At 36.5% G+C, this 26,704-nt stretch overlaps 1 protein-coding gene across 1 annotated transcript in view; it reads left to right on the top strand.

The window, feature by feature from the left end:
* Positions 1-26,704, top strand: part of PAWR (pro-apoptotic WT1 regulator) — a 100,273-nt gene that overhangs the window by 61,382 nt on the left and 12,187 nt on the right. The window contains exons 3-4 of the mRNA XM_082850420.1: positions 3,231-3,362; positions 12,744-12,778. Of these exons, the coding sequence (XP_082706546.1) occupies positions 3,231-3,362; positions 12,744-12,778 (167 nt within the window). The remainder of the gene's footprint in view (positions 1-3,230; positions 3,363-12,743; positions 12,779-26,704) is intronic.

The following is a 26,704-nucleotide window of genomic DNA, read 5'->3' as shown; positions in this document are numbered from 1 at the left end:
TGTCAATTAACTCAGTTCCTTTTTGCTTTCAGTCTTTTCTTATTTCTCACCATTTCTACCAAATGGTTCCTCCAGGTGTAGTTATCCCCCGTTAAGTAAGATAGTTTAAGGAATTTGTAAGATGCTTGTTGCTAAAAGAACTATACTGGTTTCTAGAAGAACTTTGGAGGGAAATTGTGATTCATCAAGTAATCCCTATTCTAAAAGCTTCCTGGAAAGTAAGATGTACACACTCTCCACAGAGATAGTATGTGTGATAAATAGGTTCCCAGGTCAGTGGGTGTAAGAGTGTTGCTAAAAAAAAGAACATTCAGAATTTTAACTTGGGATGCAACAGTCCATTTCCCTAATTTGTCTCATCTTGGTTCATTTATCACACATTTACTGAAGTTTATTTTTTCTGCTTTCTTTTAATGCTGGTGAGTCTATATTACTCTATGATTTAAGAATTCATGCTACTGACATTTGATCCTACGGTTAGGGATTTTTACAGCCCAGGTACCAGAGAATGGTTGCGTTCACAGAGTAGAAGGCTAGATGAGACCACTTTTTATTCTTTCTAGGTCTTATAGTCTTGCTGACTCTTGTCTCAGTACTATGTATTGAAGAATTTCTGTACTCCATTCTCTTTTCCGTTCTAGTATCTTTATCACATAGTTTTCGGTGTTGTGGTTTTATACATTTTAGTGTTAGTTAGAGTGAGTGTTCTGTCATAACTCTCTTTAAGAAGTAATTTTTCTGGGTGTCTTATGTAATTATGCATCCAGATGATCCACCCTTACTTTCCAAATAAATTCACCTTATGAACTGATTTACAGATTATTGACACCTTCAGTATTAGTTTTTTTTCTTAAGAAGAGATCTTAATTTATACCACTCAGTAAAGTTTTATAGTTTTTTCATAAAGTTTTTTTAGTTTATTTTTATGGTTACTCTTAAAATTATATAATCTAACTAGCTATTGATGTTACTCTGAGAAGCTATTTATTGCTGTGTGCTTAATGAAAAACCATCTTAAGGAACTGTAGTAATTCTAAAATATTTTTGATAAATTTGTATCATTTGAAATGATGAAAATTTGCCTTTCTGATGCTGAAGTCTCTATTCTTCTTCCCTAGTTTTACCAAATAGTACTTCCAGAGTGATGGTAACCACCCTGTTGATAGTGGACATCAGTGTCTTAATTCTGGCTTTGCATTTAAATTTTGTTGATATTTTGACATAAAACATGATACTGTCTGTTGGTTTGAGAAAGTCTTTTTAAAAGTCCTAAGAGAGATTCATTTTCTAATCAGGACTAATTTCTTAAACTTTAGTACCCTTTACTAGATTCCTTTTATTGATTCTGTTTCCACCTAAGGTACATCTTTTTTTGGGGGGGGGGGCATGCTGAGAGGCTTGAGGGATCTTAGTTCCCTGACCAGGGATCAAACCCAGGCTCCGGCAGCGAAAGTGCTGAGTCCTAACCACTGGACTGCCAGGGAATTCCCAGATATATCATTTTTCATAGGATCCCATTGCCTACTATGTTGTTTAGTCTCTCCACTTTTGGTCCCTGTTAATCAGAACTCTGAATTGCTGTATACAGGTTCCTTTCCCCAAATCAGTTTTGATCATGTTTTACTTATATTCCAGGGAATTGTAGCACTGTAACGTGTTTCAGTGTTATGTAATGAAAAGTCTAGACTTCTTAGGCTATTTATTATCTGTATTTGTTTGTGATCAGAGCATATGCCTTTCCAATACTTACCTCTGTCAAGGACTTTGAAGGATCTGAGATCTTACCCTGCTTACAAGCTAACGAGTTAGCCTGCTCTGGTTTCATGGATCCTGGCAGAAGACACTAGTCTCCTGGGAGTCAAGAACAGTTTGTTCCTCACAGCAATAGCAGTAGCCACAGTGTTATCATTTTTCTTGTACCAGTTACCTAAGCCCCAGTTCCCACAGGGTGAGAAGAGGGCCAGGTGACACCTGTACACATAGTTAGTTGCATTACAGGAGAGACCCTAAACATTCTCTGGAATCTCAGCCTACTTGTTTCTTTAATTCATCCCTTCCATTCTGTCCCCCAGCTTTCCCTCCACATCATCCTGATTTAAGACTCCATGTCAAACAGATGCTTTCTTCCATACCCCCCCCCCCCCCCCCCCCCCCCCCCCCGCTATGGACCTTGTGTCTTTGAATGTGCTGCTTATTTTCTGTGTTCTCCTATTTCAGATGCTCCAGGGATCCTTCTTGGTTTGCACAGTGGCTTCAGCCTTTCTTTTCTCTTTGTACAATTTGTAAATACTGTTGTCTTTCCTGCTATTCTGTGCTTTGGTCAGTGTCTTAGTGTTTACAAAGTGCCTGCAGAGATATTATTTATTTTTTGTCTCTTACAAAACACACACAGGCAGTGTATTGGTTAAGAATGTGTTCAGTTACAAGGAACAGATGACCTATTTCACAGTGGGTGTAATGGATAGAGTTTAGTTTCTGTTTATGGGTTGTTGGTTTTGTTTTTTTTTATTAATGTAAAAAGTCTGGATAGATAACACAGGTGGTGATTCGGTTTTTTAAACAGCACCCTTTCATGTAAGCTTTTCCATATGCTCTTCCCATCATCTGAGATTCTCTTTTTTTAATATCTGCAATTCCAAATTAAACACATTTTTTAAATTGTAAATTCTTCTACAGAGTGTTTGTAGAAGACTTACTCCCTAGGTGAAGATACTTATAGGCTACTAAGGTAGAAAATGGCCTTTAACATTAAGTTATGTGCGCACGTACACACACACACACACACACACACACACCTTCAGTGGCTTTTATTATTAAATTATCTGCACATGTACACACAGACACACACCCCTTCCCGTTAGACTCTACATTCCATGTCTGTGTGGTGTGTCTTTTGTTACCTTCCAAAAAGTGCTTTAAGGTAGTCCATTTACTTGAAGATTGAATGATGAAGAAAGAGTGAACCCTACCTTTAAGCAAACCTTGTCACTGGTAGTTAGAGCCTAGAGCCTAGAAAGATGTTGACAAGGGTGTGAATGTAGAGGTTTGGATTTTAAGCAGATAATTTAGTTTATAGGAATTAAATGTACCAGTTGTTGAAAGGAACACTTTTATTGTGTAGTTTCTGAATGCTTAGTATTTCTTAATGCTATCAAATGTATCTTCACGTACTATCAAAACATTTTATTAATATTATATAGAAGTAAAATGGAAACTATTCTTTCTTTCAGTGCTTAGATGAATATGAAGATGATGAAGCTGGGCAGAAAGAGCGGAAACGAGAAGATGCAATTACACAACAGAACACGATGCAAAATGAGGCTGTAAGCTTATTAGATCCAGGAAGTTCCTATCTGTTACAAGTGAGTATTTAAAAATTCTAGAATGTCACTAGCTATTTTAACAATTTTTAAGTTACTGTTAATAATTTTTCCAGTTTCGTTTTGGTTGCATCAACTCCATTTAAGTACTTCCAATGGATTTAACCAGTGATTTTCCTTATATCTAAATACTTTTTGACGTAAGCAGTATTTGGTCCTTAGTTCCTGATCAGTGAATATTTACTGACTAAGCAGGTTTAAACAGTATCTGTTGTAAAAATAAGCAGGAAAAATAATTACCCTTTTGCTCTTAAAAAAGTAAGGATTAATGAGTTTTAAGTGAGTGGAGAGTACTGTTCTAGGCTGATATCTGCATTAGAATTATGTAGCAAATAAAGAGTTGAATAACAAGTGTCTACCAAGTCAAATGTTTCAACATAATAATAAAACACAACATGTAGTATTGTGAATTGCCAGAAACACCCATATTTCTGTGTAATTATAAAATACTTTTTAAAACAAAATTTAAGTCAGTTTCCAATTAGCTGTTATCTTGGCTTCTTGTAGCACAGAAAATTGGGAGTTGTTGGCATTGGGGTGCCTGAGTTTAAAGCAAATCACTCTTCAGAATCATTCCATATAAACTGTACTTTGGGAATTATCTTGATAAATCTAATCTTAAATTAATTTGATGACATTTTGAGATTGTAAGCTACTGTGTTGTCTTTTCAGAGTTCCAGCTTTGACTTTTTAAGTGCATTTTATTATGATACTACTCTAAAAGGAGTTTCTGAGCAGTACACATATCTCCCTGTTTTACTGATGAAAAAAATGAAATGTAAACTTGTCTATTAATTTGCAAGGTTATGATAGAAGGCATTTGGCAGAGAGAGGCAAAATATTTTGAAATGGTTTGGATGTGAATGCAAAACTTTTTCCTCTGCTCTTTGAGGCAGATACATTGATGCGAAGAATGGTAATGTGGGTTTGTCTGTGCCCCCGTACTGCAGTTGCTACTGCTAGAATACCCTATTATAACATAGTGTAAGCTAAGCAGCAGTGCTTCTCTCAGCACCTCTGTGACTGTTCATAATCTAAAGTATCTTTGTATCCTTTGTTTTTGTGTATTACAGCAAAGTTGAAATTAAATCTGTGCCTATTCCAGGAGAAGAAATAGGCTTAATTTATTGGGATAGAGACAATATAGCATTTTGATTGAGTCTAGAACTGGTTTCAGTTCTTGGTCATGTCACTTAACATCAGGCAGCAGCTTTTGGAAAGAGGGCTGATTTCTTTCTGTTCCTTACCCAGTCAAAGCTGAGGAGCCTAGTGTTTAGTTTATTTCCAAGTTTATACCCAGATATGTAGCAGTCTCTGCTGATCCGGGCTCTCTGAGGAGCTTTCTGCCTTATCCAGTTTATCTTCTTTCCTGTAGCTTTTCTAGTCTCTTCCTAGATCTGCCCTTCATTTCTCTCATTTTTGTTTGTTTGTTTGTTTCATTAGCAATTAGGATGTAACTCACTGATGATCTTGGTTTTAAGTACGTATATTCCAGGCTATGTGCTTAGGATGAAAGTGAGGCAAAAACTCTCCCGTGGATCCCAAATTGCCACATTGAAGTTGGAATGGGAACAGGAACTTTTCTGTCTACATAGTTGACCTCTCTCTGAGTTACTACCTAAACTCACATATTCTATTACTCAGATAAGATAATAGATTTTATTTATAACTCCAACTTCAAAAACAACAAAAAGAGAGAGAAAATATTGGCATCATTGGTTGTTTTAAGGCTTTTCTTGAATAGGACAGAGAGATTTTGTTTCTTAGCATTATGTATGTGAATCAGTTAAACAAATTTTTTTAAATGAAGAATGAAATGGGAACATGAATTTGGCATAACAGTAAGCTCTGTGAAAGGTTAGAGTGTTTTAAGTTTCTGTTTGGCATTTTTCAAATAATATGGAGTAGTGGTAATAAAAAATGAGACTTTATATTTTTTTCTTATATTTTTAGCTATGATTTTACACATTTTTAACCATGTTTTTTCCCTAGATAATATGCCAGTTTTTAAAGTAATATATTAATTCTCTGATTAAATAATACATGATCAATTAGAAAATTTGAAAAAAAATGAAAATGTAAAAGACGGGAAATTACCTAGTTTGGTCTCCTTATGTATTTTATGAACTGTTTATTAAATTTTAAACTTTAGGCTTAACTAATTTTAAAAGAAGCATACAATCACATGCTAAAAAATGGAAAAAGCGTAAGAAGGTGTAGGTAAAAAGTCTTCCTCAGCTACCTGGTTACCTTCTTTGGAGGCAACTAGTGCTTTCTTTTCTTGCACATCCTTCTAGATCCTTCTTGAGGTAGTCCATAAACAAATTTATGTCTATATGTGTGTATATATATGTCTATATATGTATTCACTAATTTTTAGCACACTGTTTTGCATCCTGTTCATTTCATTTAATATTGTGGAGTACATAAAGAGCTTCCCTATTATTTTTTTGTAAACACAGAATATTCTATTTTATATATGTATCATAATTTTTCTAACTAATTTCTGTTGATGGTCATTTAGGTTATATATAATTTTTTGCTTTTACAAACAATGTGGTGGTGAAAACCTTTTAATATATGTTCTTTTGCATATGTGTGTGTAAATCAGTAGGATAAAACCCTAGCACTAGAATTTCTGGGTGAAAAGGAATGTGCATTTGTAATTTTGATGGTATTGCCAAAATTCTCTTTGTAGGTGTTATAGCATGAACATTTTTTTTCATGTTATTCAAAACTCTTTGTGTATTATTTTCAGTGGCATAGAATTTTCTTTTTTAATGTGTGTAATAGGTGACACAAATTTCCCATTAATACAAATCCTCAGTGGTTAAACGTTTTTACTATTATAAGTCATACTGGAATTAACATCTGTGGAGATTAAATAAGCTTTTTGTGTTTTGAATTATTTTTTTTGGCCAGATTACCAGAGATGAACTTATTGGGCCAAAAGCCATAAAGCATTTTAAAATTTTTTATTTATTTATTTTTTGGCCGCATCTTGCAGCTTGAGGGATCTTAGTTCCCCCAGGGATCGAACCTGTGCCCCCTGCAGTGAAAGCACAGAGTCCTAACCACTGGACCGCCAGGGAATTCCCCATAATGCATTTTAAAGATTTTAAAAATTTCTGATACATATTGCCTAAATTACTTATGAAGAAAAGTTTATCAGTTTATGTAAACAATGGCATTTTGTGAGAGGACATTTATGAGTTTTATTTTTCTCCTTTCTTTGATTATTTATTGATTTGCCTTTTAAAACAATCTCAAGTTTACTGAAAAGTTGCAAGTACTGTACAGAGAATTTTTTTCCCTTAAAATGTTTGAGAGTAAGTTGTTAACTTGATGCCCTATTACCCCCAATACTACACTGTGTGTTTTCTACAAACAAGATCTCCTACATAACCACAACGCAGCTCTTAAAAATAGGAAATTAAAATTGACACATTCTTTTACCATCTAACATATTCAGCCATCATCAAGTTTTGCCAGTTGTCCCAGTCATGTCTTAAATTATAGCAAGAGGGTCTAATTCAGAATCACATGTTCTATTTAGTCACTATATCTCTTTAGTTTCCTTCAGTCTGATACAGTCTTTCCTTAACTTTCTTAATCTTAACACTTTTTAAGATTATAGGTCATTTATTTTGTGATGTGACCTTCAGTTTGGGTTATCTAATATTTACTTATAATTAGATTCAGGTTGTATGTCTTTGTCAGGAATATCACAAAATTGGTGCTATGTTTTTCTCATTGTGTATCCTATCAGGTGACACATGATTTTAGTTTGTTCCATTGCTGATGATGATCACTTTGGTCGTGTGATGAAGGTGGTATTTGCCAGGCTTCACTGCCCCTTCTTAATAAGTATTTTGTGAATAAGTGCTTTGAACCATGTAGATATCTTAATCTCCATCAAATTTTCTATTTATCTCTGTCCATTTATCTATCATCTATTTATATCTGTATATCTGTATCAACTCACTATTACCTATTTTATCTGATGGGTTTTACTTACCATCAGTATTCGTTTTCTATTGCTGCTATAACAAATTACCACAAATTTGGTATCTTAAAATGACACAAAATTATCAACTTACACTTCTGTAAGTTGGAAGTCTCACTGGACTAATAAAATCATGGACTGAAATCAAAGGCTAAAATCAGGGCTGCATTCCTTTCTGGAGGCTGCAGGGGAGAATCAGTTTCCTTGCCTTTTCCAGCTCCTAGCGGCTACCTGTATTCCTTGTCCCTCTTCCTCCTTCAAAGTCAGCATTGTGACCTTTCTTCTTTGCCATATCTCCCTCTGACCTTCTTCTGCCTCTTTCTTCCACTTTCAGTGACCCTTGTGATTACATTGGGCCCATCAGATAACCCAGTATAATCTCCCTGTTTAGTGGCGTTGATTAGCAACCTTAATTTCCCTTTGCCATGTAGCCTAATATATTTGAAGGTTACAGAGATTAGAATGTGAACATCTTTTGAGGGTCATTATTCTGCCTACCACAGCACATCATTATTTATTTTAATAGTCACTTTATTCCAAATTCGGCCAGTGAGAGCCCCTTTAACCTTTTGTATCCTTTGCTACATCTCCATCATTCTTGGAATACTTCTTTGTTTTCTGGCATAATAAGATAATGCAGACTCATCTTTAGCTTCTTACTCCAGTCTTGGAAGCTAGCAGCTATTTCTCTAAGGAGCCCTGATTCCTTTTACTGGAAAATGATATTGTGAGGCCAAGATCTGGGCTGTAGTTATGTTCATGTTATTGAGATGTCACCATTTGTAGTCCCTCTCTATGTACAGACCTACTGTGTGTGTCTCTATGTACATGCATACGTATACATATCTGTTTGTCCACTGCCTGCCTACCTACCTAGGTAACTACATCTATCTATGTAGATACTGAAACTAATTTATACCAATATGGCCAATTCTAATCTAATATCACAAGACTTAAATCTAGTATTTGTAACTCCCTTTTGTGACACTGAGGAACCTGTTTCCCGTTATTCTTAATGTGTTTTCTTATTTAGTCAATTCCCTTATATGTAACCTATTTCCCATTGCCACTCCTTCCCCACACTTATGCCCTCTGTACCGCGAGTGGGTTCTGACATCATACGTTGGCTTTACCTTGTGCATGAACACTCTCCTCAGTTTCTTCAGGCTTGGGCATCCCTTGTGAAGCTGCAGGTTGCCCTCTTTACCCTGCTTGAGTTGTGACTCCTCACACCAGTTCACCCCCTCTGTGGATTCCGTCCTTACCCTGCTTAGCTTCTCCATCCTGTGACAGGCTGCTCTTCCTTAGGGTCTTCCTTTGCTCCTGCTCAGACTGAGACCTCATGCTGGATTACTCCGTCATGGGGACCCCTTATCACCTGATTGGGTTTTGACACCTCCAGGCCAGGCTGCCACTCTGTGGACACTCTCTTCATCCTATTTGGGCTCTGGCACATCAGCCCTGGTCATGCCCTACAGAGATGCTCTCCACACCTTGCAAGGGCTGTGAATTCTCCATGCCAGGCTGCCTTTTTTTTTTTTTTTTTTTTTTGTGGTACGCGGGCCTCTCACTGCTGTGGCCCCTCCCGTTGCGGAGCACAGGCTCCAGACACACAGGCCCAGCGGCCATGGCTCACGGGCCCACCGCTCCGCAGCATGTGGGATCCTCCCAGACCGGGGCACGAACCCGTGTCCCCTGCACCGGCAGGCGGACTCTCAACCACTGCGCCACCAGGGAAGCCCCAGGCTGCCTTTTTTGAGGGAACATCTTCTTTACCCTTCTGGGGCTCTAAATCCCCATTTTGGGCCCCCCTCATGAATGGATGACCATCACACCATGCTTGGGGCTCTCAGTATCCCTTCCTGGGACTCCCTTTCTGACCTTGCCTCAGGCCTGATAACCTAACTTCCCTTTCATGCTTTGTAGACCCCTCCTCATTCTGCTCATGCTCTGATTTCTCATGCCAGGCTAAGTCCCCCTGCTGTATGGATGCTGGCCTCAGTTTTCTTGGACTCTGATTCTTTTTGCCAAGCAGCTCTTCTTCATGGAGTGTTCCGGTATTCTGATACCCTGGTTGGGGCCACCTTGTTTCCTCCCCACCTTGCTCTGCCCCACCTAATGGCTTTAGGACTAAGGCGTTCAGGAAAGGAGGGGAATAATGAGCTTTTCCTTTTTTTTTTTTTTTAATTGAAGTACAGTTGCTATACAATACTATACAAGTTACAGGTATACAATATAGTGATTCACAATTTTTAAAGGTTATACTTCATTTATAGTTACAAATATTGGTTATTATTTAGTTTTTCCTTTTAAAATCTTTGTTAATTTGATAATGTCCTTATTTTATTCTCATTTTTAAAGTTATTTTTATCAATTGTACATTACAGATATTCTGTTCTGCATTCATCTTCAACATTGTATCTTAGTATATTATATATACCAGTATAGGTATTTTAAAGTTAGTCCTGAGGGCCAGTTACCATGGTATGCCATAGTTTACCAAGGGCTATACTGAAGTTATTCAAGTTTATTTGAATAACTTCAGTATTATTTTACTATATTCTACTGGGCCTGTATTTGTCTGATCTTATTTCACATATGCTTTTATATTTGTTTATACTTTACAAGTGCTGATCTGCCACTGCACCTGTAAAGACAATGTTCGTGGAATTTCCTTATTGACCATTCTAAGCTTTAATGAAGCAGAATGTTTTATTTAAACTCACATAAAACAGTTCGTGCTTTGCCAACATTTTCTAAGCTCTACATAGGCCTTTCCCCCTCCCTTTTGTAATATAAACCATCCCATTACAAGAAAGATTATTTCAGGAAAAGTATATTTTAAATCAGTTGTATAATAAACTTTAGGGTTATTGGAAGGTCTAATTACATAGTCTTTGAAACTTTTAAGACCAATATAGTCTTAGCATTCATATTTTTTACAAGCAATTTCAGTGATACTGAAGGTATTTCTTCTCCCCCCACACACTTAGAATGGAATTTTCAACTTTCACAGTTATAGTAATTATGAAGTTATCACTCTTTGCTTGGAAATCTTTGTGGTCACAGAAATATAGAGGCTTCTAGTTAACAAATCTAAGGTTTATATTTGTGTAGAATTTTGTATTAATGTATAGAAACAACAAGAATTTTCCTCCTTAAAGTTATAAGGGACTCTTTTACTGCACTATAGGGGCTGATTTTTTTTTTTTTTTTCTATCTAACATTTCAGTTTCCTCTTTTTGGCAGGGAATAGTTAAATTACATCTGTAAATGTGAGTCTTGAATACACATGAGAAGCAGGCTACCACCCCTCCCAATCTCTGCTAATATTAATATAGTCTATCCAATTTGGGGAACATTCCATTGTTAAGCAATGGAATTTTTTATATATATATATCAATTTATTATTTATTTATTTATATTTGGCTGCATTGAGTCTCTGTTGCTGCACGTAGGCTTTCTCTAGTTGTGGTGAGCGGGGACTACTCTTAGTTGTGGTGTGCGGCCTTCTCATTGCGGTGGCTTCTCTTGTTGTGGAGCACGGGCTCTAGGTGTGCGGGCTTCAGTAGTTGTGGTACGCAGGCTCAGTACTTGTGGCTCGCAGCCTGTAGAGTGCAGGCTCAGTAGTTGTGACGCATGGCCTTAGTTGCTCTGCGGCATGTGGGATCTTCCTGGACCAGGGCTTGAACCTGTGTCCCCTGCATTGGCAGGCAGGTTCCCAACCACTGCACCACCAGGGAAGTCCCTAAGCAATAGAATTTGATTACTAGAGTCACTGTGAAATAACATTTAGTTACAAAATGTATAATCTAATAAAACTGTATTCAAATCTGACCAATAAACAGTAAGCTTAAGTGTTGTCTAATAAAAAGCATATTCACATCTAACCAATAAACAATAAGCTTAAGAGTTGTTGGTCTGCTTTAGAATCTTAGCTCTTGAATATTAGTTATACAGAAATAGGCTTAAATCTAATTGTTTATATATCTTGGACATGAGCATGGAATAATTTGATCAAGTATGTCCAACTTGTAATTTGATCAGTTGCACCAAACTAGCTGTAGAGAAAATACCGTAAAAGTTGACATATGTTTTAAGTCACTAGTTGTTTAAAAAAAAAAAAGCTGTGAGAAACGTAGAAAACAGATATTATACAACTTATTAGTATACTTAAATGGAAACTTACCTGATAACTGACTTTAAGTCATTTATAGTTGGGTCAAAGTATAACATTAGTATAATGCCACGATAGTGTAGTGTTGCTGAAAACATCCTCCATTTCACCTTTCTGTATTTATTAAAATTCTACTCTAAATGTGTATTAGTCTTAAGTTTTATTATGTTAGGGGAAAATGCCTACTTTAAGCCTCAGAAATATTATTTATTGCCAGGTTGTTTCTACCATTACAATCAATATATCAGTTACCCACAAATCAGTAAATGCAACAAGGGCTATTCTTATTTAGCAATTTTGCCTATTTCATTGCAGCAAGAGATAGTCTGGATAATCAAGCTGATGTCATGTTTTGAAATATTTCATTTATAACCAAAGTGAGAGAGGTGTTATGTTTTGGAACTTAAGGCATTATTAGCATTTTTTCTAATGCATATTTAGACAGATATCATTCAAGGTCTGTGCCTTAAGTTTTAGTTCATATAAAATAAGATTAGGGACTTTTATGAAAGAAAACCTTGATAAAATGTTAGTTGGAGTACTGTTTGTGAAACTTAAGGGGAAAAGTTCCATATGGAATCATTATTATCTACATTCAATAAAATGTACTTTGAGTGCATACACATAACCTTAGTATTTCTTTCTGCTTTATCTAAATAACCAGTGATTAAACATTTAAATCTAGTTCCTGTGGTTTCAAAAATAGTTTTAAAGGGACTTCCCTGATGGCGCAGTGGTTAAGAATCCTCCTGCTAATGAGGGGGACATGGATTTGAGCCCTGGTCTGGGAAGATCCCACATGCCGCAGAGCACCTAAGCCTGTGCGCCACAGCTATTGAGCCTGCGCTATAGAGCCTGCGAGCCACAACTACTGAGCCTGCATACCACAACTATTTAAGCCTGTGCTCCACAACAAGAGAAGCCACCGCAATGAGAAGCCCGCACACCACAACAAAGAGTAGCCCCCGCTTGCTGCAACTAGAGGAAACCCGCGAGCAGCAACGAAGACCCAATGCAGCCAAAGATAAATAAGTAAAAATAAATAAATCTATAAAATAATTATTAAAAAAAACAATGGTAATTGTTCCAGTATTCTCTGTCAGTAGTTTTATGGAATACGGAATTGTGTGCTTATACACATACCCAAACTGATATGTCATTTTTTATTTTTACTTTACAGGAGCCATCTAGAACAGTTTCAGGCAGATACAAAAGGTAAGAATCCTTAAGTTATGACTAACAACATATTGTAGACATAAGTGTAATGTCTTCCTGACCATGGCTTAACTAACTAGAACTGTTTCAAACAGCTGTTTGAAAAATAAGAAACCTTAATATTGTGCTCTTAAAAAGAAATTACATTGTAGGCAGGAGTGTAATGTCTTTCTGACCATGACTTATTCTGACATATTCTGCAGTCTTTGAATACTGCAAACACCATGAATTTGTAAGGGTTTGATGAACTTAGCAAAAGAAAAACTGTGTCATTTTCCCTTGTGTATTTAAACACTGAAAATACAGATATACCATCTGTATTAGTCAGCTTTGGGATACTGTAACAAAATACTATAGACAGGATGGCTAGAGCAGAAATTTATTTTCTTACAGTTCTGGAGGCTGTAAAGTCCAAGATCACAGTGTCAGCGTGGTCTGGTTCTGATGAGGCTTCTCTTCCTGATTTGCAGAGAGCTGCCTTCTTACTTTGTCCTCAAATGGTGGAGAGAGAAGGGGTGGCTTCCCTGGTGTCTCTTTTGATAAAGACACTAATCCCATCATGAGGGCCCCACCCTCATGACCTCATCTAAACCTAGTTACCTCCCAAATGCCCTGCTTCCAAATATACCATCACATCGGGGTTAGTGCTTTCAGCATATGAATTTTGGGAGTATCCAATTCATTCTGATCTTAGTTCATTCAGGCCACTATAACAAAATATCACAGACAACAGAAATTTAATTCTCACAATTCTGGAGCGTGGAAGTCAGAGATCAGAGAGCCAGCAGGGTCAGGTTCTGGTTGGTGAAAGCCCTCTTGCCAGTTGCAGACTAACAGCTTCTCACTGTGTCCTCACATGGTGGAAGGGGCTAGAGAGCTCTGTGGGATTTCTTTTATAAGAGCACTAACTCCATTCATGAGGACTCCACCTTTGTGACCTAGGCACCTCCCAAAGCCTCACCTCCTATTACCCTTACATTGGACGTTAGGATTTCAACAGAATTTTTGGGGGGGACACAAACATTCAGACCCTAGCAAGTCCATAGCACCAGCTATACACAAGGAGTAATGCTTTTATCAGAAAATGTGTTTGAGTGTGTGTACACATGTATAGGAGGAAAATCACAATTAAGTATAAGTTGTTTAACGGAGATGACTGAGATATTAGCTTCTTTCCCTGTTGAAGCCATAAAGGTTGCAGAAGGTGTGGTCATACTTGTGCTAATAATTAATGGAATAATGGCAAATCTTATCAAGTGCTTATAATGTCCAAGAAGCTTTACGTAGAGATCTCATTCAATTCTCAAAGTTATCTTGTAAGGTAGGTACTGTAGGTATAATATTTACTCTTATTTTATAGGTGAGTGAAGTGGGATAAAGAGGTAGAATCATTTCACTGTGCTTACGAAGCTAGTGAACAGAAGAGTCTGGATTTTAACTCGGGCAACCTGACTCCAGAACTCGCATGCTTGCACAAGACAATCTACCTAGATTTATACATATAAAACCTCTGTCTTGCCCTACTTTTATGTTAAAGTTTAAAATATTTGGTTAAAAGTTGTGGTTATTATAATTCATCTAAAATAAAACATTGATTAAAAAGATCTCTAATTTTAATACTAAGTTATTATATAGATAAAACTCAATGTTTAACTTTTTTAAAAATAAATAAATTTATTTATTTTTGGCCACGTTGGGTCTTCGTTTCAGTGTGTGGGCTTCTCGTTGCGGTGGCTTCTCTTGTTGTAGAGCGTGGGCTCTAGGTGCGTGGGCTTCAGTAGTTGTGGCGCAAGGGCTTAGCTGCTCCATGGCGTGTGGGATCTTCCTAGGCCCAGGCTCGAACCCGTGTCCCCTGCATTGGCAGGTGGATTCTTAACCACTGCGGCACCAGGGAAGTCCCAGTGTTTACCTTTTAAAAGAGATGAGAAGGCCAAGGTAATCAACAATTGACTAAGTAGGTCTGATATGTTTGCCACTGCTGCTGCTTTTATTTTCATTTCTGAGTAATTTTGATGTAGATATAATGAAACTTGTGCTTGGTAATTTTTACTTAACATGAATAGTTTAAACTGGAAAGACTCTTTTTTCTTTTGCTAGCAAGCATTGCCAATCAAATAGCTTCGATTTGGCCTATTTCCAGGCCACATTTTCAAACCAAAAGAGTTTTTATCATCAGTTTTTGGTTTGGGGAATAAAAATAAACTTCAGTAACTTACCAAGTTTGCTGTATCATTCATACATATTTAATCCTTATTAAATTATAAACCTTAAATTATAATTGGCACTTTTCAGATTTGCATTCTTTAGGTAGAATCATTAGGGGAATAATTTACAAATCCTCATCAAAAGCTTTATTTACATATTGTGTTAAATTAGGTAGAAAATTGATTTCACATGATGTATGTTTTTATTTTTAAGCTTTTTTTATTGGAGTATAATTGCTTTACAATGTTGTATAAGTTTCTGCTGTACAGTGAAGTTAGTTAGCTATATGTATACATATATCCCCTCCCTCTTGGATCTCCCTCCCTTCCCCATCCCACCCATTTTTTAGACCATTATTTTACTTGTGACCTGTTCATATACTTGTTACTTCTTTTATTTTCATAGCCTAAAGCACATGGTTTGTTACTTTTCAGCTCTCAAAGGTTTAGCCATGTTTAATACTGTTATAAAACAAACAACAACAATTTTTTTTAAAGTTTCTAGTCATTATTCATGGACTCAGAGCAACTCGTAGTTGAATACACACCAAATAAAAACAAACACAAAATCTAGATCTGAAATTATCAATTCCTTATCTAGAGGAATTTGTTACATTGTATATCAACAGTTCATTACTTTCATTAATCTGTCAGCAAGTTGTAGCAAAGACTGGAGAATGTATGTTTTTTGGAGAAGGGTGTCTGCTGATTAATGGGGGTGAAAAAAGGAGGAATGGGCTAAAGGATAGAAATTTGGCATTATATGTTAGAAAATATTTTCAGCAAACCAAATAACTTATGATATATATACGACTAGACAAACTGAAAAAGTCATTAGAGGGTACAAGCCACCCACAAGACTAGTTTGTGTGCTCTTGTAAATTATGGATTAAATATTAATTTTTTTCTTACAAATATCAAGGATGTACTTTTTAAGCATTGAGTTTGTTAAGCAGTCACTGTAGTTGAGCTCTATTTTATTGAATCAACTCCTGTTTACCTAGAACGTCTCTTAATATATTCACTGAACTCCTTTTTAAAACACGTTTAAATAACGTCGGATAATTATTTGTGGGGGGGAGTCTTGAAATTTCTGAAACTCAAGGTTTAAGAAGGATGGATCAGTGGTTATATATTTTTGGGGTTTTTTTTCCCCCCAATGTGTAATTTTCTTAGTGGAATGTTTACTTGGTTAAGTTTATAGTGATTTCTTTAGGATAATTCATTATACTTAACACACCAGAAATGAACAAGTATGATAGCCCCTAACTGGAGAAACTTAAATTTCTAACAGTGAGATAGGTTATAAGCTATAGCATATTAATATAAAGTTACAATACAGGCATTAAACTGATTCTTTAGAAAACCGTTAATTATAGGAATTAATAATTATAGGAAAATTATTACCTATTTATGTTAAATGGAGAGAGGGAAAGCATATTACGAAGAGTATGATATAAAACAACATCTGTCGTAATATATATAAGTTTTCTTAACTTGAACTCTATTGATGAGCTGCTAAAATTCTATATAAAAGAATATCATGGTTATCTGGGAGAAGAGCTATATTTTTCATCAGATTTTCAAAGAGATCTGCAATACAAAAAGGTTATGAACTACTAATATATTGTAGAATATAACAGCCATTATCTCTGGGTTGGTGGAGTTACTGGAGATATTGATTCATGTTATCTTTTTCCCACAGTGAATATGTATCACAATTTTAATAAAGAGTCTGAGAGATGATTTTGATCTTTAGTTGTTGCTGTGTGTGTGTGTGTGTGTGTCTGTGTGTGTGTGTGTGTGTGTGTGTGTGTGTGTGTGTTTAAAGGGAGAAGAGAGAGAAGACCTACCCAGAGTGAGGGACTGTTTGGGACAGTGGTGGTGAAATTGAATAAGGTAGTGAAACATTAAAAATATGGAGACCAGTCATGTACTTCTTGGTTATTTAGTAATTCCCCGACTTACCTAATACTTCTAAATATTTGGTATCCATTCTAAAACTAGGATTTTACTCATGGGTCCTGTATTTCTTCTAATTGCTAAGGTTTAAAATATCTATTTTAGTGGAAAATTCCTTTAGCTGTAATCTCATAATGCTGCCAATCTTGTTCTCGTGATAGTTTTATCCCCCAACACAACACCTTCTAGTCTTTCCACAGAAAATATGAAAATTCCCAGAGGGGAAAATTTCGGTAAATGGTGGTATTTATCTTTGATGATACTGTTTATTCTTTTTCCTTTTCTGCACATTATGGTTAATACTTTGTAGCTAAGGGCAGAGGGGGATTCTTTTTGGAATTGTATTGGTTAGAGATTTGTGTTAACATTCCTGAATAGAACGTTACAATCTTTTTGGAGTTAATAAAACAATCTTTTATTCTGGGTATTTTGTGCTGTACATATCCAGCCCTCAAAAATAGGTTAAAAACATTTCTGTTTTTATTTATTATTTTTTATTTTTTTGCGGTACGCGGGCCTCTCACTGTTGTGGCCTCTCCCGTTGCGGAGCACAGGCTCCGGACGCGCAGGCTCAGTGGCCATGGCTCACGGGCCCAGCCTCTCCGTGGCATGTGGGATCTTCCCGGACCGGGGCACGAACCCATGTGCCCTGCATCGGCAGGCAGACTCTCAACCCCTGCGCCACCAGGGAAGCCCCTGTTTTTAAAATAAACAGAGCTAAATTTGGTAATAAGATCAAGTTAACACAGTTATTCACAATTATGACAGTGTTCTTTACAAACCTAATACCTAATGGGGATAAATCACTGATTATGTTTTTCAGTAATAATTATTCCTTGTTTTGAGTTTGTATGATATTATCACTTGTGTATTGACAGGCCTAATAGGAAGGATTTTTAAAATTGTTAATAGGTTAAACTTTTTGAAAGGCTGTTTTAAGCTTGTACATCAAGCAAACAAACATATTAAGGGATATCCACATTTTTAGGTTTTCGTTTGTAGTTGTCAACGTTGTGGTTTCTACTTGAATAATCTGTGGTTGATGCAGATAAGTGGACTTCTTTTTAAGTGAAAAGAGGTCCTTTAAAATGATTCTAATGCTCTTTTATAACATGATAGATAATGGCTTTGGTGATACCTTACCCTCTTGATTTTCTTCCTACCACTTTGCCAGTATTTCCCAGTTTTTATTTGTAGTTCTTCCTTTCCTGTACTTACTCTTTATGTGTTGATGTTACTCAGCTCTTTGTCTTAGACTATTCTCTTTTTGTTCTGTGTATTTGTTCTAGAAATTTCTTTCACTCTGGTGACTTTGGTTACTGTATATACCTACGTTGATGATTTTAAATCATTAGCTCTATATCTGTATAACCAACAACTTTCAAATGTCTACTTTTAGATATCTTAGAAGCATCTTAAACTCAGCATGTTCAAAAGTAAACTTGTGAAACTTAGTGGATTTCAGTAGTTGGTATCAAAATACATTCTTGCTCAAGTCAGAAATCTGGACATTGCTTTTGACTCTTCCTTCCTTCCTTCCTTCCTTCCTTCCTTCCTTCCTTCCTTCCTTCCTTCCTTCCTTCCTCCCTCCCTCCCTCCCTCCCTCCCTCCTTTCTTCCTTTCCTTTCCTTTCCTTTCCTTTCCTTTCCTTTCCTTTCCTTTCCTTTCCTTTTCCTTTTCCTTTTCCTTTCCTTTTTCTTTCCTTTTTCTTTCCTTCCCTTCCGTCCCCTCCCCTCCCCTTTCTTCACAACCTCACTTAAATTCAGTCATTGTAGCTCCAGTGCCAACCCACCAATCTAGGACACCATCATCTCTTTTTAAAAATAAATAAATAAATAATATATAAATATAATATATATATTTATAAATTTAATTAATTAATTAATTTTTGGCTGCGTTAGGTTTTTTGTTGCTGCGTGTGGACTTTTTCTATTTGTGGTGAGCAGGGGCTACTCTTCGTTGTGGTGCCCGGGCTTCTCATTGTGGTGACTTCTATTGCTGCAGAGCACAGGCTCTAGGTGTGTGGGTTTCAGTAGTTGTGGTGCACGGGCTTAGTTGCTCCGCAGCATGTGGGATCTTCCCAGACCAAGGATCGAACCCTTGTTCCCTGCATTGGCAGGTGGATTCTTAACCAGTGCACCACCAGGGAAGTCCAGGGACACCATCATCTCTTACATAGATGATTACAATACCCTTCAAACTGGTGTCGCTGCCTTCAGTTTTGCTCATTTCCAGTGCATTTTATTAAAATGATTCTGTCACTTTCCCTGCTTTAATGACTTCCTATTACCTTTAAATGAGCCTAAACTGGTCTCCAAGGCAGGGTGATGCACAAGATAATGTTAGGATGCAGGAGGGAAATATTAGATCTTCTGTTTGTATTTACCTTTTAATCTAAAAGACAGTAAGACATTTACAGTCATCCCTTGATATTCACGGAGCGGGGATTGGGTCCAGGACCCTGAGGATACCAAAATTTGTGGATGCTCAAGTCTCTTGTATAAAATGGTGTATTTGTATATAATCTATGCACATCCTCTTGTATACTTAAATTATCTCTAGAATGCTTATAGTACCTAATACAGTGTGAGTGCTATATAAATATGTTTGGCTTTTTGGAAATTTCTAGCATTTTTCCCCCCTGAATATTTTCAATGTGGGTTGGTTCAGTCTGTGGATGTGGAACCCACAGATTCGTAGGGCCCACTGTATACTTAATAGCTAGCACTATGTACTTGTTATTTATTCCCTTGTTCTATGTATCACATGATTAGTATTTGAGGTATCCTGAGGAAAGTGTGCTTTGTTCACTTTCTAAATGTTGCACAATAGTGTAATTTGAATGGTTAGATGGATTTATGAATTATTATGTTGTTTAATACAAAATGGATAGGTCGGGGGGAATTTAAGGAGAATATAAAAATAAGTATATAAACGCAAAGGTGATCATGTGGTGTTCAGTTGGCAAGATACACGAAATCAGATCTGTTCTTATAAATTAGAAAAAAATTTTGATGCTTGCTTTGGAGTTTTAAGTGAAAATTTAAAAAACTTTAAATTCTTCCTGTGAGACATCTCTTTCTGCTGTTACAGACATTAAAAATCAAATATGCATGCTCATTTTAGAACTACACCTTCAAATCTCTATATATCACAAAGAGTTAAAATAAGTTCCTCAGAAGTAAAGCATATTCAAATTATACTTTCATTAAAAATACTATAGTCGGGCTTCCCTGGTGGCGCAGTGGTTGAGAGTCCGCCTGCCGATTCAGGAGACAAGGGTTCGTGCCCTGGTCTGGGAAGATACCACATGCCGCGGAGCGGCTGGGCCCGTGAGCCATGGCCGCTGAGCCTGCACATCCGGAGCCTGTGCTCTATAACGGAAGAGGCCACAAGAGTGAGAGGCCCGTGTACCCAAAAAAAAAAAAAAATACTGTAGTCAATTTTTGTGAAAACAAAAAAATTTGTATCATAAATAATTAAAATGTATATTTAGGGACTTCCCTGGTGGTACAGTGGTTAAGAATCCGCCTGCCAATGCAGGGAACACGGGTTTCATCCCTGGTCCGGGAAGATCCCACATGCCATGGAGCAGCTAAGCCCATGCGCCACAGCTACTGAGCCTGCCCTTTAGAGCCCACGAGCCACAACTACTGAGCCTGTGCACCACAACTACTGAGCCTGTGCACCACAACTACTGAAGCCTGCCCGCCTAGAGCCTGTGCTCCACAACAAGAGAAGCCACTGCAATGAGAAGCCCGCGCACCGCAACGAAGAGTAGCTCCCGTTCACCGCAACTAGAGAAAGCCTGCGCACAGCAACAAAGACCCAACGCAGCCAAAAGAAAAAAGATGTACATTTAAAATTCTTTTCACCCGGGACTTCCCTGGTGGCGCAGTGGTTGAGAGTCCGCCTGCCGATGCAGGGGACACGGGTTCGTGCCCCGGTCCAGGAGGATCCCACATGCCGCGGAGCGGCTGGGCCCGTGAGTCATGGCCGCTGAGCCTGTGCGTCTCCGGAGCCTGTGCTCCACAACGGGCGAGGCCAGTGAGAGGCCCGCGTACCGCAAAAAAAAAAAAAAAAAAATTCTTTTCACCCCTTTATGTTATATTTTTAGTGATACAGATAATATTTTAACAATATCACGTTATAAATCATATTATTTGATTTACATATGTTTGTATAATAAAGTATATATGAATATGTAATATATAACCAAACATAATGATATTGTAAATCGATTATAAAGCTAGTAGATAAATATACATACCAATGTGTATGTAATGAATAAATTTGGAGACCATTAGTTGAAATTCTTCATAAAAGAGCTTTCAGGTCTCCTGCTTGCTTTTCCAGTGTCATATCTTGCTTTCAGGTCTCCTGCTTGCTTTTCCAGTGTCATATCTTATCACCCTTACATTTACCTTTCATGCTTTAGCCATATTGGATTTTTCTGTTTCTCAAAGGGCCACGTACTCTTTGTTTCTAGATATTTACACATTCTTATTCCTCTTTTAAGTCTGAGTTTAAACATTCTTTAGCATAATGCTGCTCAAAGTGTGGTCCTTGAACTGTTTGTAAGTAATCCATGACAAGGTAAGAATAAAACTTGAGAGTAAATGTTTAGAAGCCTGAATTGCATTTTAACATTGTCATCATCACACCTAAGTGCATGATAAGCAGAATCCTTTCAGAACAGAATATCGACTAGTTCAGGTGCTGTGGTACGTACGTGATTTTTTTTAATTTAAGTTTTTAGAGCAAAATTGAGGGAAAGGTACAGAGATTTCCCATATAAACCTGTCCCCACACACGGATAGCCTCCCCATTGTCAACATTCCTCAGTAGGGAGGCACATTTGTTACAACTGATGAACTTACACTGACACATCATAACCACCCAAAGTCCATAGTTTACATTATGGTTCACTCTTGGTGTTGCACATTTTGTGAGTTTGGACAAATGTATAATGACATGTATCCATCACTGTGGTAGCATTTTAGTCTCTCATCTTTTTATTCTCTCCATAGTTTTGCCTTTTCCACAATGTCATATAACTGAAACCATACAGTATATAGCCTTCTCAGATTGGCTTCTTTCACTTAGTAATATGCATTTAAGTTTCCTTCATATCATTTCATGGCTTGATAGCTTATTTCTTTTTAGTGCTGAATAATATTCCATTTTCTGTAGTTTATTTGTGTATTCACCTGGAAAGGACATCATGGTTGCTCCCAAGTTTTGGCAATTGTGAATAAAACTGCTATAAACACCCACGTGCAGGTTTTTGGATAGACATATGTTTTCAGCTCCTTTAGGTCAATACCAAGGAGCATGATTGGTGGTAAGAGTATATTTAGTTTTATAAGAAACCACGAAACTGTCACTGAAGCGGCTGTACCATTTTACATTCCCACCAGCAGTGAATAAGGGTTTGTGTTACTCCACATCTTCACCAGCATTGATCCTGATTTTAGCCATTTTAATATGTGTACAGTGGTATCTCGTTTTAGTTTGTATTTCCCTGATGATATATGATATGGAGCATCTTCTCATATGCTTATTTGCCATCTGTGTATCTTCTTTGCTGAGGTGTCTATTACGTTCTTTGGCCTATTTTTCAATCGGGTGGTTTGTTATTGTTGAGTTGTAGAATTCTTTGTATATTTTGGATAACAGTTCTTTATCAGATGTGTCTTTTGTAAATATTTTCTCCCAGGCTGGCTTGTCTTCTTGTTCTCTTAACATTGTCTTTCACAGAGCAGAAATTTTTAATTTTAATGAATCCAGCTATCAGTTTCTTTCATGGATTGTGCCTTTGGTGTTTTATCTAAGAAGTCATCAGCATATCCAGGGACTTTTACATTTTCTCCTATGTTAGTTATCTTCTAGGAAATTTTGTAGTTTTGCATTTTTCATTTAGGTCTGTGATCCATTTTGAAGTAACTTTTGTGAAGGGTATACAGTCTTTGCCTTATTTTTCATTTTTTCCATGCGGATGTCCAGTTGTTCCAGCATCATTTGTTGAAAAGACTGTTTTGTTCCATTGTATTGCCTTTGCTTCTTTGTCAGAGATCACTTGTGGGTTATTTATTTGAGTCTCTTTCTGCTTCCATTGCTGTTCCATTGCTCTATTTGTCTCTTTCACGAGTGTTGCACTGCTTGATTACTGTAGCTTTATAGTAAGCCTTGAAGTTGGGTAGTGTTAGCCCTCCAACATTGTTCATTAATATTGTGTTGGCTATTCTGGATCTTGCCTCTCCATGTAAACTTTAGAATTAGTTTGTCAATAGCCACAAAATAATTTGCTAAGATTTTGATTCGGCTTGCATTGAGCCAGTAGATAGTGGGAAATCAAAGTTGGGAAGAAGTGACATCTTGCCAATATTGACTCTTCCTATCCATTAACAGGGATTATTTCTCTATTTAGTTCTTCTTTGGTATCTTTCATTCGATTTTTGTTGTTTTCCTCATGTAGATGTTGTATATATTTAATTAGATTTATACCTAAGTATCTCATTTTGGAGAGAGCTAATGTAAATGTATTGTGTTTTTAATTTCAAATTCCGCTTGTTCAGTGCTGGCGTGTAGGAAAGGGATTGACTTTTGTATGTTAACCTTGTATCTTGCAACCTTGCTATAATTGCTTATTAGTTCCAGGAATTTTTTGGTGTGGATTCTTTCACATTTTCTCCATAGATGATCTTATCATTTGTGAACAAAGACAGTTTTATTTCTTCCTTCCCAGCCTGTATTACTTTTATTTCCTTTTCTTGTCTTATTGCATTACCTAGGACTTCCAGTAAGATGCTGAAAAGGAATAGTGGGGGGGGGGACATTCTTGCCTTCTCCTGATCTTAGCAGGAAAGCTTTTGAGTGTCTTACCATTTCATATGATGTAGGTTTTTTGTAGTTATTCTTTATCAAGTCAAGGAAGTTCCCGTCTGTGCTTAGTTTGTCCAGTTTTTATCATGAATAGATGTTCGATTTTATCAAATGCTTTTTCTGAATTTATGTGTGATCATGTGATTTTCTTTAGCCTGTTACTGTGATAGATTACATTAATTGATTTTTTTTAAACTGTTGAACCAGGCTTGAATAAATCCCACTTGATTTTGGTGTATAATTCTTTTTATACATTCTCGAATTTGATTTGCAAATATTTTGTTGAGGATTTTTGCATCAATGTTCATGAGACATCTTAGTGTTTAGTTTTCTTTTCTTGCGATATCTTTGGTTTTGGTATTAGGGTAATGCTGGCCTCATAAATTGAGTTAGGAAATATTTCCTCTGCTTTTATCTTCTGGAAGAGATTTTAGAGAATGTGTATAATTTCTTCCTTAAATGTTTGGTGGGATTCATTAGGGAATCCATCTGAGCCTGGTGCTTTCTTTCTGTCTTGCAAGGTTATTAATTACTGATTCAATTTCTTTAATACATACAGGCCTATTCAGATTGTTTGTTTCTTGGCAGATTGTATCTTTCAAGGAATTGATCTATTTCATCTAGGTGATCAAATTTGTGGTCAGAGTTGTTCACAGTATTCCTTTATTATCATTTTAATGTCCATGGTATCTTTAGTGATAGTCCCTCTTTCATTTCTGACGTTAGTCGTGTGTGTCCTCTCTTTTTCTTAGTTAGCTTGGCTAGAGGCCTATTGCTTATATTGATATTTTCAAGGAAATAGCTTTTGGTTTCATTGATTATTCTGTGTTGGTTTCCTGTTTTCAATTTCATTCATTTCTGCTCTGGTTCTTGTTATTCTTTTATTCTGCTTACTTTGGATTTAATTTGCTCTTTCTTTTCTAGTTTCCTAATGTAGAAACTTAGACTATTCGTTTTAAATCTATCTTCTTTTCTAATATATGCGTTCATTGCTATAAATTTCCCTCTAAGCACTGCTTTTACTGCATTCCACAAGTTATAAGTTGTGGGTTCATTTTCGTTTTGTTCAAAATATTTTAAAATTTCTCTTGAGATTTCTTCTTTGACCTATGTGTTATTTAGGAGTGCACTGTTTAATCTGCATGTTATTTTGGGGCTGTTACTGGTTCTAGTCTAATTCTGTTGTGGCCTAAGAGCAGATATTATATGGTTTCTGTTCTTTTAAATTTGTGAAAGTGTGTTTTATGGCTCAGAATATGGTTTATCTTGGTTAGTATACCATGCAAGCTAGAGAAGAATGTGTATTCTGCTCTACCTGTGTTATTTTTATGTTAGTCATTTGTAACCCAAAATGTGTAAGAATTGAAGAAGGATTTATTTACCTTAAAAATCATGTGTTAAATTTAATCAGGCATATTCTTGTTTCATAAGTAAAATAATTAAAAAGTAAATATATAATAAATCAAAATAAAACAAATAAAAACAAAAAACCTTTTTTATTCTTTTCAATTTCTGCTTTTGTTAGTATTACCTAAATCTAGGAAGTAAAAATTTTTTTTTTTTTTTTTTTGCGGTACGCGGGCCTCTTACTGTTGTGGCCTCTCCCATTGCGGAGCACAGGCTCCGGATGCGCAGGCTCAGTGGCCATGGCTCACGGGCCTAGCTGCTCCGTGGCATGTGGGATCTTCCCGGACCCGGGCACGAGCCCGTGTCCCCTGCATCGACAGACGGACTCTCAACCACTGCGCCACCAGGGAAGCCCTAAAATTTATATTCTTTATTTTCAATCTTAATTTACTTATGATAAAGGAAGCTTTCCTAGATTATTTTTTTAATAAAAAAAGATACATCTTTTCTGAATGTGACAGTAATACTAAACCAAATGATGATGATGGAAGTAATTTCAAAGAGGTACAGACCAAAAGAGTTTGTACTAGTTTTGTTGGGAAGTATCCTCCCTCCTATATTGACTTCAATTTTTAGCCATTATTGATGGGAAGTGCTAAAACCACAGTGGGTTATTCGCAGTGATGTACTGGCTGCTAAAACAATAAAACCATCAAAATTTAAGTGGCATTTAATGCATGACATAATTATATTCACAACCACAAATGCCTTATTTGAAAGAAGAACTATTACAGTTAAGCTGACAGAAGAGATCTTCAGGATTTCATATATATTCAGGATTTCATTAGTATTTTGTGAGTTTCTTTTACAGTCTGACTTCAGGTTGCTAACATTAAAAAACTACACACAAATGACAAGACAAAGATGTTCGCTGGAAGGTGTTGGATGAATCTGTAGCAAAGAAGGTAGTTCATGAAATATTTCCCAGCAACACCCATAGCTTGGTATATTTAGGGACAGTTTTAGTCATACAGAAGACCAACTCTTAGACAAATCAGGATAGCAAAGGAATTTTTCTTACAATATGATCAGCACATTGATTTTGCTCACATGACAGTAATGTGAAGGAAGAATTTATTTTTCAGCTTCCTTGCTGACAAACACAGCTTGTCTGAGATATATAAAACTTTGAAGAGTTACCAAGTCAACAAATGTGGTTTGGTGTTTTGCTTTGCTTTGCAGGAGTATGTTCTGATTATTATATAGACAGTGACAGGGAAAAAATGTTGAAACTTGTGCCAGAATGTAAATCAACTTCCTGCTTGTTTCATTGAGAAAGTCTTGTTATGTCGGCTGAACTAAATAGTGTACTTGGTATATCAACTAAATTAACAGTTCGCTAAAAGTGTGAATTACTTAAACACTAATACATTAAATTTGAGGTTTTAAAACAACTAAATGATAGTTTGGAAGCTGAGCCAATCAGCTGTTACGATATGCTGAGGTATACAATAATTTTTAAAGGGAA

The sequence above is a fragment of the Leucopleurus acutus genome, assembly GCF_964270905.1.
Source record: "Leucopleurus acutus genome assembly, chromosome: 11".
Lineage (NCBI taxonomy): Eukaryota > Metazoa > Chordata > Mammalia > Artiodactyla > Delphinidae > Leucopleurus > Leucopleurus acutus.
The sequence above is the reverse complement of the archived record's forward strand: the minus strand, read 5'-3'. Positions and strand labels throughout refer to the sequence as shown.